Here is a 19,945-nt window from a genome sequence, read left to right as displayed (position 1 = left end):
CGCACTGTCACCCAAGCTGGGAACTTTGGAGCTGTGAAGCAACTGTGCTAACCACTGTACTACCATGCTGCAGGGAACACTGACTGACTTTCCCCTCTCTTTGACCCTGGGACCACAGAAAACACAACTTCATAATTGAATCTCCTGCATTTTATTCGAAACGTAACAAGCCATTTTAAAAGACCTTTGTTTTTGCTAGATTTCAGGAAGTAGAAGGAAGGAAGAAAAAACTTGAACCTCAGGCAAATTTCCATAGGAAAAAAAGTCTTTTATTTAAAAACAACTTCAGTTTGTAACAGACTTATGGAATGTGATTTTAATTTTGTTCATTTTTCCTTGGACTGCGGGTGAGTGAAGGTGAAAATTAAATCTGCTTCAGAAAAAGAAAATGTTTGAAAAAGCGGAAGAAAAAGGAGAGAAATGAGGAGAAAGCAACATTCAATATTTATAAAGCAAGCGTAATACTGTGTGTACAAACTGGACAAAGAAACAATTAAATAAATATTCATGGCACAAATATGCAGCGGTCAGTTTGGTAACCTTACCAATTTTCTTTTTTCTCCATTTTTAAACAGTGCAAAGGGGAATGACACTGCCTTGGAAACAAGCTATAGCTAAAAATACATTGCAAAAAATTCAGATTTTATACAAAACATCCTCCTTAGAATTTGTTTAAAAAAAATCTTCTATTTACACAATTTTACTTTAAGGAAAATTAAGTCATGCTCTGCTGTGAACTTCTGTTACTAAAAAGGTGAATAAGGCTATTTTAACTCTCCCCTCCCTCTCTGCCCAAATCGTATTACATTAAAATATTCCACATATTTACAGCTTCACAACTAGCATCAGTTTACTGTGTGGTGCAAATTCTAAAACCAGGTGATAGGGATGAATGTGTCTGCAAGGCGGTTACTCTTGGCGGGGAGGGGCGAGTAAGATAAACTATGTAGGATCAGTGTAAAGTGCCGTACGCTACATCAGACACACAACCACTGCACATTTTATAAACCAGAAATCCTATCAATTCTCACGTTGGATTTTTTTTTCAATGGGAAATTCACCTGCTGTTAACAGAATCTGGTTTATAATGTGAAAAAAAAATGTCAGGCACAGAATACCCAGAAAGTATTTCATGAAGAACAAACAAAATCTTGTATAACTGAGAAGTGTCTCTGCTAATATGTCTCTTGTCCCAAAGGCCCACAAAAAAAACACACTGTACATGGAAATGGTAGAAAATCAGATGCACATATAATGTACTTCATCGCCGTGGCAACGATCTGAGTACATGCAAAGTGCTTCACTTTTGTCGTCAATGTAATTTCCAGGCTCAAGGATTAGACTGGGCAGCCATTCTGCGGGTTCCCCTTTCTGTAATTTCCAGGCTCAAGGATTAGACTGGGCAGCCATTCTGCGGGTTCCCCTTTGGGATCCCTGAGCCCAGTCTTTTCACAGAACATGTTCTTTGAATTTTAAGCTACAAGATACCACAGTTTGGACAGTGCCACGCAGTAACTAATAAACGCAGTCTACATGGCAAGTCACCACAGGAGTGAGGATGATTTTGGAAAAGACATTGTCAGTGCTAGGTTACTACTGTTTAATATTAACTTAAGAAGTGTTTTCTAAAACTTAGGCCCCTGTGTTAACTAACTAGATCAAGGCTGAAAAGCCCTTCAGTTCTTGGAAATACGACGCAAAAGCGATTTCCCAGCTTCTGTTACTTGAGAAGATTCTATTTTTATTTCTGTTATTTGTGGAAACATGATTCTGTTCCCAGAGGCAAGTGTCCAAACATTTTGTGGTAATGTTATGACCATCCAGATAGTTTAATATTCAAATGATCTTCATCTGCCCACTGTCCATTCTTACTAAACAATTCTGATTACCAAGATTGACCCACATTAATCTGCTCACCAGGTCTGCTATTTGATCACTTAGTTGCTTCTTCTCCCTTCTCCATTTTATGTAGAGTATTTGATTTTTTTTGTTGCATGAGTACTTCAAGGGTAAGGCCTTAAAAGGTCATTGAAGCTGCCAGCCACAATTTGAGAAGCTGTACCATGTAATATGGAGACTGCTCCACAGTCTATTCATACAAAACAAACTGTAAGGCAATTTATATCCTCAGTCTGTCTGTACCACTGTTCTTAAAAAGCATAAGCATTAGCCCACGGGTCTCTTTTCTCACTGATGTGCGCCCTTCCCTTTAATACCTCAATAAAGCATCATGCAGATGGAGGCCTTTCATTTTTTTCTCTCTAGTTCAGTTTTGCTTATAATAATTATTTTAGCTCATTTAAAGTGCAGCCCTACAGCACTGTGCTTGTCACCATGTCTACCAGTCTACCTATTGGAACTTATAGTACCAAAGTGCTCCCTAAATAATCTATATTTCTACACTTCCTTTTCAGATTCAAAAAGGCAGCAGCAAACAACTGCAAATGCAGTTAAATGTCACAGGTGAACTCCTGGTCTCCTGCTTATTACCACCGTGTGCTATGTATGACTGGAAGGACTCCAGCTTGTATGTGGACATGGTTTATCACTTTCTGGGTGACTGATTAAATTTGGCTGCTTTTATTGAATACTACCACTGGTGACTGGGATGTTGGATTCAAGTTAATGTTGTGGTACGTTCTAGCAGTTTCCTGATGTTACAGTGATCATGTTGGAAGGCAAAGTGGCCTTCGGGTTAACAAGTAATACTGGTAACAGGAAAACAAAAAGAGGGAACAAAAATCAAAAGCACTGAACAAAGACAGAGGTGGATTTATGAAATCCGGTTATTATAAAAGATAACAGTCCAGGGAAAGTGGAGACTGACTATTTTCTATTGCTGAATATCCAAAGCTTAAAATGTTACTAGTTATAAATACAGTGATAGATAGTTCAAACACCCCTTTGTCTCTTGCTTCCTGGTATGTTTGTAGCATATGGTCCAGAAATGAAAGGTAAGAGTAAAAGGTGGAACATTTTGGTTGAGTCCCTGACTCAACTTTTTTCCGACTTGCTGCTCCTGTTATTTTACTGTAAGCAGATTCCTACACAGACCATACATACTAACCAACTCTCTCTTCAGCTGAATTTCCTGCAAAGCTTCCATTTTCCCATTTAATTCTCCTACACATTTAAAGTCAATCCTGGTGCAAAGTAAAGTCACCACTATTTTCAGCAGAAGACCCAGGTATGCAACAGGCCAAAAGTTTTCTTCAGGATCCCAAACTAGCCTCAGTTTCTGCCAGCTCAGACTTTGTAGTATATATTCGCTGGGCTCTGTGGCGGCATCTCCTGAACTATATATACAGGATGTCCATAGTCTCCACTGACTTTTTCATAGTGAGGACAGAAGGCGCTGTCTGCAGTCCTTAATGGAATGATGATGTCACTGGGTTCAGAGCCATTGTTGTTGCCTCCCCGTTTGGGCGTGGCCAGTGTGCTAAGGGACAGAGTGGTGGTATGCTGTGGGGAATGCTTTCTGTGCCGCCTCTTGTACTTTAGCAGCAGGACAACCAACATGATGATAATGATGATGAAGATCACACAGCCCGATCCAATGCCTGCAAATAAGGCCACGTCGGAGTTGAGGAATCTGCCCTGGTCTGGGTACCTGGGTGCAGTTGAAGGTTTATTATCACTACTGAATGAGTGTGTCCCACCTGAAAACAAAGAAGAATTGTTTGAATAATTTGACTCGCAACAAAAGCTCTTTAAAATAATCTCTCAGAACAAAATTTCACTCCTCGAGTTAAATGTTGTTAAATAAAACCTCTGGTCTGTTGAAAAATAATTGAAGCTGCAGCCTCAGTGCTTCCAAATAATCCATTTTGATATTATTTGAATCAATCAACCAGCAATCTCTATGTGGTGTGGCAGTTTCGGTGATCGCACCGTCAATCATGTTGCTGAAGGAGGAAGATCTTGCAAAAGCCATGGGCTGGATTCTCTGTCCCACACCGTCGGGAAACCCCTGAGCTGCCGGCAATACAGAGAATCCCAATGGTGGAGAATCCAGCCCCATGGTCATGACTTTCCGGCCGTTCCTGCCGACGGGATCTTCCAGTTTTGCAGACGGTGACCCTCCCCCATTCCCCACCGCAGGTTCCCTGATGGCAGAGGGTGTGAGTAATGGAAAACCCCACTGACAGCACGGGCAACAGAAAATCCCGCCCAACAGATAATAGTTACATAACTACTAAATTAATGCATAATGTACTTCATTTAAAATGCTATTTGACTTTGAACAGGTCATCAAAACAATGAGACTTTAGTCTAAGACTTCAGCAAATGAGTTTATCTATTGTTTATCCAAATATAAGCACTAGTGGTCAGTAATTAATATTTAAAATAACATATGCCATGTTATCCCTGGACCCTTTCTTTTATTAATAAATCTTCATCAGTCAGTAGCAAAAATATGGAGCTGACAACTTCACTTAAAACAGATGCAGGCTTGCCTGAGGCAGTATGGTAGGAGTAAGAAAATGTAAATCCTTAAGACAATTGTCCCTAGTCATACTGTCTGACTGGCTGCAGCCCCTTTGCTGCTGGTGCTGAATGTATTAGTCATTCCACATGCTGATAAACAAGCCAGACTATTCATTCAGGAATGAGACTGCATGTTCAAGCTTTTTTTTTACTCAGAAGCCTTGCTGTATTTATCTAGCTTGCAATTTCAAATCGAACTGGCCATAAAAATTAATTTACATGGTCATTCTTCCCTTGTGAATCAAAACTTTATAGCCAGTAGTCTTTGTAAATCCACTTGTCTGGTAATCTCTTTCCTCTGGCAGGTTGGGTCTGCTCCTTCTCTACTTCAGGGAGAATTTCTTTAACAAATAAATATTTCCATTTTCCCATCCTTTTAAGTGTCCTGGTGTCATCGAATGGGTAGCAATGGTAACCAGGTGACCTTCTCCCAGATGTTTACACCTGTTGCACATTCCCCACTGGCTTCACTGAAATCGGGGAAGGTTCTGTGCAAGTTCCACAGTTTTTGTTAATTGCAAAGACTACTTGAAGTGCCTAACTGAAAAGAAGAGGAGAGAAAACAAGGACAATCTTGTGGCCTTTAGAAGACTTTAAGGGTAAGGAAAGATTAAGGGAGAAAAGGAGTTTCGCAGGAGATGACTAGATTCCCTTGAGTATAGAAAATTGAGGAGTGATCTAACCAAGTTGCTTTAAATTATAAAAGGACTCAAAAGGACAAATACATGTTAGAGGAGTCCTGAATAAGGGGGCATAGTATTAAGGTTAGAGCTGGACAACTCAGGAATGAAATCAGGAAGCACAAGTCCTCACCTAAAGCACAGTAGAAATCTGCAATTCTATTCGCCTAAAGACAGGCATTTGGGTTAATTGCAACCTTCAATTCTGGGAGGTACAGACAGTATTGACCACTACGGTATGAAAAAATAGACTTGCAGAGAGACAGAGAAGGTAGAGCAATGTATCTGGTAACTTGTGGTGTAAAATTATTTCAATAAGTAAACAGACAACTGGACGTATTACCAAATGAACTTGAACATTCTGATGAAAGGTCATTGACCTATCTTGTTTCTCTCTCCGCAGATGCTGCCAGACCGCTAAGTATTTCCAGCTCTTTCTGCTTTGATTCCATATTTCCAAGCATTTTATTTTTAAAGAACATCCAATCGTTCTCATGGATTAATGATTGGTGACTTAAAATATTATGAGGCGTCTCACATGGAGGCAGCAGTTAGTGATTTAACAGCAAAAGCAGCAGACATTGCTGGAATGATGCAATTTCCACACAAACTGATCTAATTTGCTGAGATACAGGACTGAGAAATGGAGTTCTGCTATGCTGCCATGGTAGAGTTATAGACTGAGACGCAACCCCACAAGTATTTGACTGCTTTCTATTTACAATAAAAATAAAACTATCGCACAGATACTAAATTTATCAACAATCTGCCTGGATTCTAGCCATTCACAGAAATGAAGGGCAATATTTTATCTGCAAGTTGATTTATTTACTGACACACTAAACCAAAGCAAGCTCGTGGGTCTGAAACATGGATTTAAATCCTTGAAATAATAAACAGATCCCAGTGGAGAGTCACAGCTTTGAGAAATTGTAATATACACTCATGACCATTCTTTCTGCTGCTGAGAAAATTGACAGCCAGAGACAGCAACATGAACCCTCCCGAAAAAAATTCTACTTAGCAGGTCTGTAACGTTCTCCTGAAGCTGAGGCAAAGCAAGGCATGCTAATAGAAGTGATGAATCAATCATGTTTACATTAAACTGATTCACGTAAGCTGCAGCTGAGTGCTAGCCTGACACACTAAGGAAGAAGAACAGGAAGAAATTAAAGGCTTTCCTCTCTTAAAAGCACAGTACATAGAAGCTCTCATTATCTGTCAAACATCTGGAATTGTTCAAAACTTAAGGTCCTGAGGAAGCAAATTAGAATATTGCCAATTTAATCTAGCCAAATCGTGAATAACAATGCTGCTCACTTTTCAGGAAAGACAGAGAGAATCCTGAAAGGATTAGGAGTAAAGGAGTTTGTCAATAATAGGCAATAAGGATGAAATAACTGTAACAGACAAAATTCACCCAAGTGATAAAACAGCACTGACTCTGACAGAGGTGCTACGAAAACATCATAGAATCATAAAATTTACAGTGCAGAAGGAGGCCATTAGGCCCATGGAAAGAGCACCCTACTTAAGCCCACTTCCTCCAGCCTATCCCCATAACCCAGTAACCCCAACTAACATTTCTGGACATTAAGGGGCAATTTAGCATGGCCAATCCACCTAATTTGAACATCTCTGTACTGTGGGAGGAAACCGGAGCACCCGGAGGAAATCCACGCAGACACGGGGAGAAAGTACAAACTCCACACAGACAGTCACCTAAGGCAGGAATTGAACCCGGGACCTGGAGCTGTGAGGCAGCAGTGCGAACAAATGTGCCTCCACGTGGATCTATCCTATGGAAGCAATGCACTCCTGTTGCTTCTCATGGTCCTAGTTTATGATTGTTGAAGCAAAAATATTGAAAGACACTAAAGCTACTGCTGATTTAATAGGTATCGCACAATGGCACAGATAGTTAATTTTATGCTTCAGACTTGAATGTTTTTGTGTAGTGTTACCTCACTACAGTGAAGTTCTGTGTTTTAAAAGAGCCTGGTAATTTTTAATAAGAAGCTTTTTGGATTGACCACCGACAGCCATCTAAAATAACTAAACATCTGGACCACTGTCCCAGGCAGTTGATCATACAACAGGCTTTGAACAACTAACATAATTTATTAAAGGCAAATAGTTCTAAAAAACCTGATTAGGTTCTTTGATGAAAAAAAGGAGGGTTGATGAAAGCATTTTATATGTATATGCACTTTCAAAGGTATTTTATAAAGTGCTGCATAATAAACTTGTGAGCAAAATTGAAACTAATGGACGCTAGTAGCTAAATTGGCAAAGTGACAGAAAGCAGAAAGTAGCCATGAATGGTTGTGTTTCAAACTGGAGGGGAGTGAGCAGTCGCTTCCCACATGGACCAATACATTCTTTTTGATATATAACAATGACCTAGACTTATGTATAGGATGTATATTTTCAAAGACTGTAACTAATCATGAGCGGGAGAGTAGCTAATTTCAGGAGAACACAAGTAGGCTGGTGAAATGGACAGACACATGGCAGATGAAATTTAATGCAGAGAAGTGGGAAAAATGAGACATTTTGCAAGAATTCTTTCTTGAGAAGGCGATACAAAATTAATGTTACAATTCTGGAAGAGCACAGGAATAGAGAGCTGGGGGTTCACATACACAAATCTTTGGAGGTGGGCGGAGAAATAAGAGAAAGCTGTTGAGAAAACATGCAAACTCCTTGGCTTTGTAAACAGTGGTATCAAGAACAACAGTAAGGAAGTCATGCTAAACCTTCATAAATCACCAGTTAAGTATCAGCTGGAGTATTGCATCAAATTCTGGGCAGCACACTTTAAGAAAGAGATCAAGGCCTTGGAAAGGGTGCAGAGGAGATATGCCAGAATGATAGCATGAGGGAATTCATTTATCTGGAAAGACTGGAGAAGTTGTGATTTTTCTTCTTAAGAGCCCAGAAGGTTAAAGGGAAATTTAATAGGGGTGTTCAAAATTATGAGGGAATTTGATACAGTAGATAAGGAGAAGCTGTTTCCACTCACAGGAGGGTAAGTAACCAGAGAAGACAGATTTAAGAGCTTAAAGAATCAAAGAGATGAGAATTTTTTTTTGTCCCAGCAAGTTATGATCTAAAATGCACCGCCCGATGGAATGGTGGAAGTAGATTGAATAGTAACGAAACAGCAGAGGGGTGTGATTTTATCACTTTCAAAGATGATGGACTGAATAGCTTTGACTCTGAGTGCAAACATCCCATTGGATCAGCACTTCACATACATGAAAAATTGAGCCAAACTAAGTGTTGAACAGTTGTGGCTCATATAAAGATGCACTTAAGTCTCAAACAGGAGTAGTGCTCCTCATAGAATCGCCCCAAAGGACTCCTGCCATTTGTTCCCTTGTGTCAATGACCCTCATGCTTAACTTGCACATGACATGGGCTTTTCAGGCAGATGAAAGAAGTTCCACAACTCCAGCTCACAGATGAGGTATCTTCCTTATAATCAGCTTCTACTAGATGGTTACCTTCACTCTCCGTCTTTTGGGTGGGCTTGGTTGTGATGCCATCCTGTCCTTTTTCAGGAGCTCTGGTTGGTTTTTCTTTTCCTCCCACAGAATTTTCATCTAAAAAGTTTTTAAAAAGGTTGTTTCAATTACAAACCGTAACGTTGAGATACCTTCATCAGTCAGACAAAGGGGAACATCCCTCAACACTGATGTTTTACTGCCTAAGCAACCCACATTAAGGTATTGCGGACTCCAGGTGCCATGACTGGAGTGAAATCTGTTTGCTTTTAGCTTTATTGGCTTAACATTTTGGAAGTCACTGTTGAACAGTAGTGTTCTTTAAAAAATCAGCTTAGAACTTAATCAAATGAACCAGCGGAATTTCTATTGATAGCAAAGTGTGAGTGTATTTTCTGTATTGTCAAAATCTGAGGTGAAAAGCAATTCATTGCAGTGCGCAGGTACTTTGTTTGGTAACAAAGTGATTTAAAATATTCACTTTTGCAGCAACACTGTTCTGCATGGTTTATCTTTTTAAGTTTTTATATACGAGAGGGAGAAGCAATGTCCACTGCTTCAAATAGCCCTTTCGCACAGTTGATACTGGTCAGTTTTAAATGCTGACCACTCAAATATCTGCAACAACCATAGAGAAGCCGACCCATATCAGGCAACTTGTAGGTGATAGTTCAGTTGAATAGTGGATGCTGACAGAACGCTTAATTGGCAATACACTAACACGGAAAGTGTATGATACAAGTTGTAAGGGAGGTTTATAATGTCAACACATGCTGTATTTAGAAATTGTAATTGTGTTGAATGAAACAGAATTAATTTCCATTCACTATCAACTAATGATATTACAAGGAAGAAGTGATCTTCTTACTTAGTAACAAGTTACATTCAAAATATTTAACCAAATTGGTCTCCAGTCTCTGGAAAAATCTGCTTCATGTTAATGGCACAAAGCTAAATGCAAGTCTTCTATTCTTCTCATTTGAAAACTCATAATTGTTTTCTCAAATCTTCAGGTACCAGAAAAATGCAGTGTTTTTCCCCCCAGTTATTAAAAACACAATAGCCTCAAGTTGATGCCTTAATTTCACTGGCCTTAAGGAAGGGCCAGAGATGGCTTGTTTTATTTCATTTTACAGTGCAAGTATTGATTAAAATTTAGAACAAACTTTTAGATCACTCCTAATCCTTTTATATAACTGATTGATTCAGAAAGCTCCAGAACAATAGTTAAGCATCGGATACTCTTCACTTTTGATCCCAGCTGATTTTCACAGCAATGATGAGAATATTGGGCCTCTTATTGTCATAATGATTATGAACAGCTTGCAGCGAAGTGGATAAAAGAGATGATTGTTCTTGTCTTTGGGAAAGATGAGATGGCTCTTACCTTGTCCAACTTTCATTATAAGCTTCATGGCTTTTGTCTGGCATACTCCGCCTTCTCGGTTTTCCAGCCCTTCCAAAGTACCATTTGATGTTGCTGTGAAAACAAGAAAAAAGGTATAATCATCAAAATTATATCTAGTATCACCTGTGGATAACCTACATTTTTTGAACAAAGTCACTATTACAGTTTACATATTACAATTGCATCCACAAACCTAAACATTAGAACAATTTATTTAATACCTCCACTTCCTGCCCCTCCCCCACTCACTTAAGGCAACATGGTCATCTATCAGCTATCAAAACCTAATCTTCTGAAAGACAGTTAAGAATAGACCTGTAATGTGGCACCACATCAACAGATTTGGAGAATTGTGGAGACATATAGCTTTTAGATGGAAAAATCAATAACATGAAGCAATTTTGTGTGTAAATCAGGTCTGTCAATGTTGGAACTGGATTTTATGACCTATTAGACTAAAACACCAAGGACATCACTGTTAAAACAGCTCCTACACACAGAAGAGCAGGCACAGGGCTATGGAATTGCTGATAAAGATGTTTATCTCTGTCACTCTACCTCGTCATTTGATTACAGGTGTACAACTACAATAGCTTGGCAGGTGAAACCAAGCTATGAAGCCAATTCAAAAGACTATTAGCTCTTTGAAAAGCATTCAGATACCGAAGGAAAGGTTTATTGCTATGTATTCCGTTCAGTACGTTGATCATCAAAAATACTAATAAATCAACCTATTTGGGGGCCTGGGAAAATGTGTTGCTTTCCAGATAGGATCAGACTTCAGTTAACTATCCTTACAGGTTAGAAAACAGCATCAAGGAACGGCAGGAACATTTCCTGCATAAATGTCAAACAGCATAAAATGTATTATTATCCTAAAGCAAATTTTGCTCATGGTATTTTTTAAAAGTAGAATTTGACAAACATTTTGTTTTCTACTGATCCATTTTTCAAGCAAGTTATTTGAACAGAATGAGGCAAGGTCATGAATTTATCTAGCATTTTTCACAACCTCAGATTGTTCCACAGCATTTTGCAAACGCTAAAGTAATTTTAAAATTAATTTCACTGTTCTAACGTAGGGAATGTGGGAACCAATTTGTGCACAACAAGCTCCCACAAACAGCAATGAAGTAAATAACCAGAACATTTGTTTTTAGTGACATAGGTTCATTTACAAACATTGGCCAAGATATTGTGGATTAAAGGTGGTGCAGTCGGATATTTGCCACATTTTTAAAAGCAATGAGTACTGAAGTTACCATTGAGGCTATTGTGGAGGGAAGGGCACCTGACAATGTGATGTTGTTAAATTAACACATGCTTTTGAAATTGCAAGCTTTCAGGCGGCACGGTGGCGCAGTGGTTAGCACTGCTGCCTCACAGTGCTCAGGATCAGGGTTCGCTGCTGGCCCCGGGTCACTGTCTATTTGGAGTTTGCACATTCTCCACGTGTCTGTGTGGGTCTCACCCCCACAACCCAAAAAGATGTGCAGGGTAGGTGGATAGGCCATGCTAAATTGCCCCTTAATTGGGGGAAAAAAAATAAATTACAAGCTCTCTGAACACTTTGGCTTCAAAAATCTACCTATTTAAATTAATTAATTTCCCTTCCAATATTAACTTCAAAACACCATGTCAGAACTGCTCACTGTTCAAACAAAAAATACAATTTAAAAAATTCTTTTTATTTGGATTATGAGGGAAAATGTAATTTCTCTTTGAGAGCACTTACATGGATACATCCAAATAACACCTTCAAGGACTTTATTAAAACACTCTGTTCATTCTATAAATCCATAAAAATTAGGAGGAATCAGCAACGTGACTGTTCAAACTTGCTCCGTCTTCCATTAAGGCCAATAAGAAGTGGGGCAGCACAGTAGCACAGTGGGTAGCACTGTTGCTTCACAGCTCCAGGATCCCAGTTTCGATTCCCGAATTGGGTCGATGTCCGTGTGCAGACTGCGCGTTCTTCCCGTGTCTACGTCGGTTTCCTTCGGGGTTTCTTCCCACAAGTCCCGAAAGTTGTGCTGTTAGGTAATTTGGACATTCTGAATTCTCCCTCTGTTTACCCAAATAGGCACTGGAATGTAGCCACGAGGGACTTTTAACAGTAACCTCATTGCAGTGTTAATTAAGCCTACTTGTGACAATAAAGATTATTATTATTAGATCACGGCTAATCTATCTCTCTAAGGTACCCAATTATTTTTTCCATTTAAGGGGCAATTTAGTGTGGCCAATCGTCCTACCCTGCACACCTTTAGGTTGTGCGGGTAAGACCCACGCAGACACGAGAAGAGTGTGCAGACTCCACACGGACAGTGACCCGGGGTCGGTATCGAACCCGCCTCCTCAGCACCGTGAGGCAGCAGCGGCTAATCTACCTCAAATTCACTGATCTGTACTATCACCATGACCTTTGATTCCAATGATGTATCTATCTCTGACTTGAATATATTCAACAATTGAGCATCCATAGCTCTCTGGGCTAGAGAATTTGAAAAATCAACAATCCTTTGAATAAAGAAAATGCTCCTCATCTCAGTACTAAATTATCGCCCCTACGCCTTTTGGTGTCCCAGTGTAAATTATTGCCCCTCTATTTTGAGACTGTGACCCCATGTTTTAAATTCCCCAGCCGAGAAAAACATGTTCCCAACATTCAACCTGTCACGCTCTAGAAGAATTTTACAAGATTCGATGCAAACATCTCTCATTCTTCTAAACTCCAGTGAATATAGGCAATATGAAGAACATAGACTATAGCCTAGAAATTTCCTTTGAATACTGACAGGCTTAGCAAACTTCCATGACATTGCATTATTTTAATGCAGGCATTAGCACATTTACAAAGAGGACAAACCAATGTCATAAATTAGTTGAGAGTTCCTCCATCTGCAGCTGTCAAATTCAGTATGTGTGTCTATAGCCAGCTGAAGCTATGTGATTAGACTAGATTCATTTCTCTAAGAAAAGAATAAGAGGTGTAGATGCACAAGCACAATTCCCAAATGTAGACTCCATGCAATGCAGATCAGGGGGAAAGTAGAGGTTGAACGTAGCATTAAAATACGTTTAACACGGAGATAGTGAGGTTTGTGTGGCAAATTGAACTGGGTAAATTATTAACTGAGGTCAGTTGTGATAAATTGACAAATGAACTGAGCCCTGAAAAGAGCACCCATAAGCAAGTGGCCAGGCTCAATTAAGAATTACTGATGTAAACTTAGGATTTTCCCATTGACTGGGACGAAAGGGAGCAGTACAGACACCAGTTATGGCAGATCGCCTTGAAGTTCGATGCAGAACAAATCACTAGTTAACAATAGCATATTAAAATGAAAGGGAACACGATTAAAACCAGTTGCATCCTTAAGTATTTTAAGTTGGGCTTTGATGATATTTACATGCAAAAACACAGCAGGTCTGACTGAAATTATTTTCAGTGCAGACATTCATCAGGCAATATTGTTACCACCTCCACCATATTTCAGGCGAATGCATTTAAATGCTTGTAGGCTATTAACACACAAGTTCATTTCCGGGCCATAATTTTGCTTCCCTCCCCCACATTTATCCACATCACCCTGCTCCCCCTCCCCTGCCCAACCCCCCCCCCCCCACCCCAAAATCAAACTCGTCCCACCTCCCTCTACCCTAGCTGGTGTCAGATAGAATCTGTGTCTTAATCAGTTTCCACATGTTGGCTGTGAAAATGGGATCAGGCAGAGAAACATAACTGTGGTCTGTAGAGCCTGAATGCCAAGTGACCACCTTGGCAAGATTGTTTGATTGCACTCCATTCAAAAAGAATGAAAGAATTATTGGTAGAAAATGTGGTATAATCTGGCACGTTTTTGAGGTCAAGTAACTACGAAATGAACAATTCTACGTTCAACAATCAACAAACCTTGAAAGTTTGCTTTGGATGATGCTTAGTTTCTTAATTGATTTTCCTCATGAAATTTCTAGGATGGGAGAGAGGGTGGGGGTGGGGGGTTGTCGGGGGAGGAATCTGTTCTGAATTCAAAACTCATATTGGACAAAGAATAAAAACACTGTTGGCTGAAGGCAATCTGTCAGTCCTAGCTGGAGCCACATCATAACCCAATCCACATAATTAATCTGACAATTAGCCAAGGATGCTTGAAGAAATTATTTGAAGCATTCATAGGGACTGTCAAGCTATCGCCTCACACCTCTGGCTGCACGAGGTCAAGCTGCAAGCAAAGCCTCCCACTGCAAAGCTGCACTTTGCGTACACTAAAAGAGACAAATCAGCTGGTGATGCTCAGGATACCAGAACTTCTTGTCATTAGTACCTGTTGAAAGCTATGTGTGTAAGTCAAACACAAGAGCAACTGCAAAATATTCCCGACAGACTGCAGCTGTAGGAGGCTGATCGCTAAGCAAACACCGGCTGTATGGCCCTCCATCTCTGCCTTTTTTGAAGTTTTTTCCCCTTAACTTGAGAACACCTTTCAACTGCAAACTGCCTCCCAGGTCAACTGTTCGACACATCATGTTTGAAAAGAGCTTTGAAAGCAAATACTGTAAATTAACCCTCTGTGGTTTGGCTTCTCAACCCCAACATTGAGTCCACATCGCATCCTAATCTACAGGGTAAAATGTGACACCGGAGTGGCTTGAAAAAAAAATCATTAGCTTCTCAAGGTGAATCTATATTTCACAGTCCAGGAAACAGCACTACACCTTCTTGCAGTCAAAATAAACTGAAACTAGCATTTGATCGTAAGTCCTGGAACTGCTTAATTCCATGAGTGCTTTGTATAGGATTATGGGAAACGTGAGATCCATCCATCAGCTATAAATGACAGCTGAATGCCACCTTGCAGTAATAATAAAATCTCAAAATAATGTCTCATTGTTTCTGCAATACACAGTGTTCAACAAAAAAAAAATAGCTGGATGGAAGATTTTCAGGTTGAGAGCTTTGCCTGCTCATCCAGCTAAATCTCAAATGCTTCTGATAAGGGATGTGCTGCAGAGGAGCTCGGCATTCTATATTTGCAGTGCAGGTTACTACTGCCTACTCCATGTTTTTAATCAATATATCAAAATCTGACTCTGTTATTTTAGCCGAAACAAATATTGAATGACAATAGCTTGCAACACTGAGTGAAGATAATCTGACAGTCAATAGATCAGGCACAGAGCAGCATCTTTTCCGTCTGAGTCATGACTGCATTAAAACCAATACAAGCTATCGGACTAATGCCCTGCTGCAAGGGTTGCCGAAGTAACCTAAACTGAAAAAAGCCTGCTTTTGCTGGTGTGTGCGATGTTTTCATTTTATATCCTTGTGATGGTGGTGCTCATCCACACAACCTTGAAGGAAAGGGATGGAGATTTTCTTTCAGTCCAGGGAGGATGTGGTTGGGGGTAGAATGATTTGCATCACAATTCCAAGGAGAACAATGTCACCACTGGCTTCATAATGTTTATCTAGCTGTGGCACCTGTCAAAAATAGCAAGGACTATAGCCACTGTTACAAGGCTCTCATCAAAATTGTGCACAATTTTAAAATATACTGATTACAATGAATTAATGAGTCGAAGCTGAATGCACTTACACAAGTGCCGCTTCTGGATTTGGTATTTTCCCAATGCCCTACGGAAGGGAAGTAATATTACATTTTAATATGTCTTCATTTGATCATTATTGCGTTGCTTCCCCAGGGAGTGACTGTACTTCATATAGAGTATGGGTCTTAGCCATCTCTGGTCTATCAGGTCAGTAACATTGCTTTGCTTTAATCACATGATGAATTAAGCTGTTGGATTTGTGCCAATACTGTCGTATTTATTCACTGCCACTGATCAGAGGAGCTCGAAGAGGTGCAACCGATTCAGCCCGGCTTCTTTCTCCAATACCCCATCAATAGAAGGCAAAGCAAATAAGACATTGATTTTTTTCATCTTGACTCAGATTAGCCACAATATTCCAGCCACTGCTGATCGTTCACACAAAATGCAGCCTTAAAACGTGCCTCCATTTCCTCACAATGTACAGGTCAATGTGAGATGCATTCACCTTTGTGAATTCAGCATTGGCCCTGTCAATTATAAGAGGCCAGAATGCAAAGATTTTAAAAGTGCTTTAGAAGGAACTGGCTGAAATGCAGCAAAGAAGTTGTCACTCTCCCCTAAAAATAATCACAGAAGAACGGATACTTTCTTTCAAAAGTAATGAGTAGCTCGAGCCAGTTCACACTATTCACGGCAGGCAAATTAAAAGCATGGGAGAGGAAGAGAAAATTCAATGGGAATAGTTTGCATTACAAAAGGCTCATTTTTTTTAACAAAACTAAATTTGAAAGTCTCCAGCTGTAGAGTCAGCCTATAGCTTTTTCTTTCTATTTTTAACTCTCGTTTTCTCAAATCAATTCTCTGATGACATCCAAGTGGAACTGAGCTGAATCTGTGTAACATTGACACTTCTTCAGAAAGGTGAATGCATAGTATTCTGACATTCAAAATAAATCACAACTGCATATTGGCCAGCTGAAACCAGCATTTGATCCGTTATCTCCATACAGTATTATGGAGCACAAGTAACGAGCCTTTAAAAGAAAATCCACTGGGCAATTACACAGCACACAGATTAGCTGGATGAAGTCAACCTCAGGCGTCAGCTGTGACTCCCTCGGCAGCACTCTTACCTTGGAGCTATGAAGGTAAGTTATGGGTTCTAGTTCCACCCTGAAGAATTCAGCACAAAATCTATGCTGGCACCACTGATGAATGTCCTGCCCTTCAAAGATTAAACTGAGGCCTCATCGGTGTTCTCTCAGATGGACAATAAAGATCCAACTGTTTCCTTTTGAAAGAAAGATCAGTGAAGTTCTGACTGGTGTCTTGCCCAGGAGCACTTATCTCTCAACCAACTAATTATCAGGACATTATCTCGTTGTTGTTTTTGGGATCTTGCTGTGTAAAATCAAGTATTTTATTGGCTGTAATTCCCTTTAAAATGTCCTGAAGTGATGAAAAGCACTGTATAAATGCAAGTCCTTTTGATCTTTCATATATTTTGCCACCCCCCCCCCCCCCCACCCCAGCTGCTTCATGGCTCAAAGAAATAACAGGGTTTCTTTCTACCTTGGAAAATGCATCAAATGTTGGACATTAGATTAGCTGAAACACCACTTCAGCTGTTAACCAATTACACCAAGGTGGTCCTTCTTTGCTCTTGTTAACGTAGAGATATCCAGTTGGATTTAATCGCTGGTAGTGTTGATTCAGATCTTAACAGATACAAGTGCATCAACTAGTTAAACGGATCTTTATTGGTTGTACATTTGAATCCAAGGGAACGGTTGTATTGGTATCATATTACATGTTAAAATATTTTGTAAACCAATGAACTGCATAGCATTATGTACACTGACAGCCAAATTAACAACAGACTGAATTTGGTCTTCAGCTTTAATTGATGTCTGGACTCTCAACTAAGAATACCATGAGGCTTGGCTGAGAGCCCAGGAATCTATTGCAGCAGTAAAACACCTGAGCCCCAGAGAAAACATTGCTTGATTGACAGCTCTGGCACTCAGGTCTATGCTGTCAATTTCACAATGTTTATTTACACATGATAAAATATATTTCAAGTGCTCGCAGTTTATTCACTTATAATTTTAAAAAGTCAATATGATTGACACTTCTATTGGGCTGCAGCAAAAAGGAGTATTTTTTAAGAAAGTTGAAAATTATCAATGAATGATTTTACACATCCTACTACCACTATATGATTCATTGGTTCTCTGCAGTGTATGATGTGAATTGGTATTAACATGAAATAGTTTGACATGAAGAGCGAAAGGGGCTGAATGGATGTATAACTTGGCATGGAGGGTGTTTCAGTTTTGGAATTGCAATCTTGCACAACCTGACTTGTACTGTTCTGCCATAGTTATGTGACTTTGCCGTGAGGTGGCCATTTCCAGCCAGTTCAACAAAGACTCTCACTGATTACACATTGTAGAAGTACAGCTGTCCTTATCCATGAAACATTGTGTCAGGCGATAGTGGCATAAATAGATTTTTGGAACTTGCACAAGAGACAGAGAAGACACTGAGAACCCAAGAATACAGAAATGTTCAAACCATGCAAGAAGCTGCTGAACAGCACAAAGGAAAATAGACAGAGGCTGCCAATCCCGCCGGTCAGGTAGGTGGTTTAATCCACGGCGGCGGGAGAGGCCTGTCAGCGCCAGGACTTCGGCCCATCACGGGCCGGAGAATCGCCGTGAGGGGCCCGCCGACTGGCGTGGGGGGGCCGCTTACCGGCGCGTCGCGATTCCTGCCCCCGCTGAATCTTGGGATTGGAATCGGCGGGATTGACACCGGTCCTGGGCGATTCTCCGACCAGGCGGGTGGTCGGAGAATCCCGCCCCATATCTCCAGTCAAAATGCACTGTGATACATGCCAGAATTGGCAGCTTTTCCATTTACAATGGCAAAACTATGAGATTTCAACAGATTTAATGAACAAGCCAGACCAATAAGAGTAGCAACGCTGATAACACTGCTGGGGAAGGACTGCTACAAAGTGTATACCACTCTAAGTCTAACAAACAAGCAAAGAAAGTAACAAAAGAGATTTTGAAAGCTTTGAATGCACATCATGGACATTACATATGAATGTTACGTGTTCAACATTAGAGTTCAGTGTAAAAATGAGACTGTTGAATGGTATGTCATGGCAGAATCTCATGTAACAGAATTAAATGAACTTCAATAGCTAAAAGATGATTGGATTAAAGATAGATTGGTCCTAGGCCTGAGAGATTCCTCTGTGAGAGCAAATCTACTGAAAGATGAGAAACTGGTGCTAAAGAAAGTGATAAACGTGTGTCAAAATGCAGAAGTTGAGAAACAACAGTGAGAGCATATGTGCAGCAGAGCTGAAATATGGCACACACCAAAATAGCTGGGCAAATGCAAAGGGCAAGATGCAAATACTGCGAAGCACAGCGCGCACAGGAAAAGAAGGATTGTCCTGCATGGGGAAAGCAGTGTTTTAACTGCAAGGAATAAAATCATTTCACACACGTGTTTGACCAGAACAAAACAAAAAAGATGCAGGTGGCCACTAGAGAGTTCTCAGCAGATGAGTCTGATGAAAAACTATGCATGATACAACAGGTTTGTTCAGTCATGTCTATAGCCAACAAAAGGTTGTGACTGTTACAATGATGACCACAGAGGCAGAGTATCAAGCGAACATGAATTGGCTGGTCAGGGAGGAGGGACCTCACCAGCTGTACTGAGTACCAAACCATCATCAATTCCAGAGGTCCACGAGTCGCCAATCACCACAATTGAACAACAGTCAGTAAGACAGCAAAGGCCACAGGAACGCCATTTTCAGGACAAGGAACATCATCCTGACAGCCAAGCGCAACACGCATGCATTCCATTAAAAAACCTGCATGGTTTAAAGACCACGCAATATGATTGACGAGTAGAAAAAACGGTTTTTAATGCATGAGAACAGTGGGTCTATAGTGGCTAACTTCGGTAACTCACAGTCATCCAGGATCGTGCATGCAAACGTGTCGTTTGCTCGCTCGGAAAAAGGGGATGTTTGTATCTTTTTTTACATGAAAAGGGGATGTTTTGGAAATGCAATCCTGTACTACCTGACTAACTGGATTGTCATAGTTCTGTAACTCTGCCACAAAGCAAGCACTGTTGGCTGCCATTTCCAGCTAGTTCAATAAAGACTCTCTCTGGCTATACACTGAAGGAGTAGAGCAGTCCATATACACGAAACAGGGGCATGGGGGGGCCAGGGGAGGGCATAAAATGGCATGGACATAACGTGGGGA

At 40.3% G+C, this 19,945-nt stretch overlaps 1 protein-coding gene across 2 annotated transcripts in view; it reads right to left on the bottom strand.

Annotated features, from left to right (window-relative positions):
- Positions 1-247: 247 nt before the first annotated feature.
- Positions 248-19,945, bottom strand: part of LOC119977273 (ephrin-B2-like) — a 68,300-nt gene continuing 48,602 nt past the window's right edge. Inside the window, exons 3-5 of one of the 2 annotated variants that reach the window (XM_038818014.1) lie at positions 10,065-10,157; positions 8,678-8,776; positions 248-3,659 (exon numbers count right to left, since the gene is read on the bottom strand). In XM_038818014.1, the coding sequence (XP_038673942.1) occupies positions 3,247-3,659; positions 8,678-8,776; positions 10,065-10,157 (605 nt within the window). In that variant the 3' untranslated portion in view covers positions 248-3,246. The remainder of the gene's footprint in view (positions 3,660-8,677; positions 8,777-10,064; positions 10,158-19,945) is intronic. The other variant, XM_038818015.1, reaches the window with a different exon arrangement.

Source organism: Scyliorhinus canicula, chromosome 14, assembly GCF_902713615.1.
Source record: "Scyliorhinus canicula chromosome 14, sScyCan1.1, whole genome shotgun sequence".
NCBI classification, from domain to species: Eukaryota; Metazoa; Chordata; class Chondrichthyes; order Carcharhiniformes; family Scyliorhinidae; genus Scyliorhinus; species Scyliorhinus canicula.
Note: the sequence above shows the minus strand (reverse complement) of the source record. Positions and strands in the feature narration are given on the sequence as shown.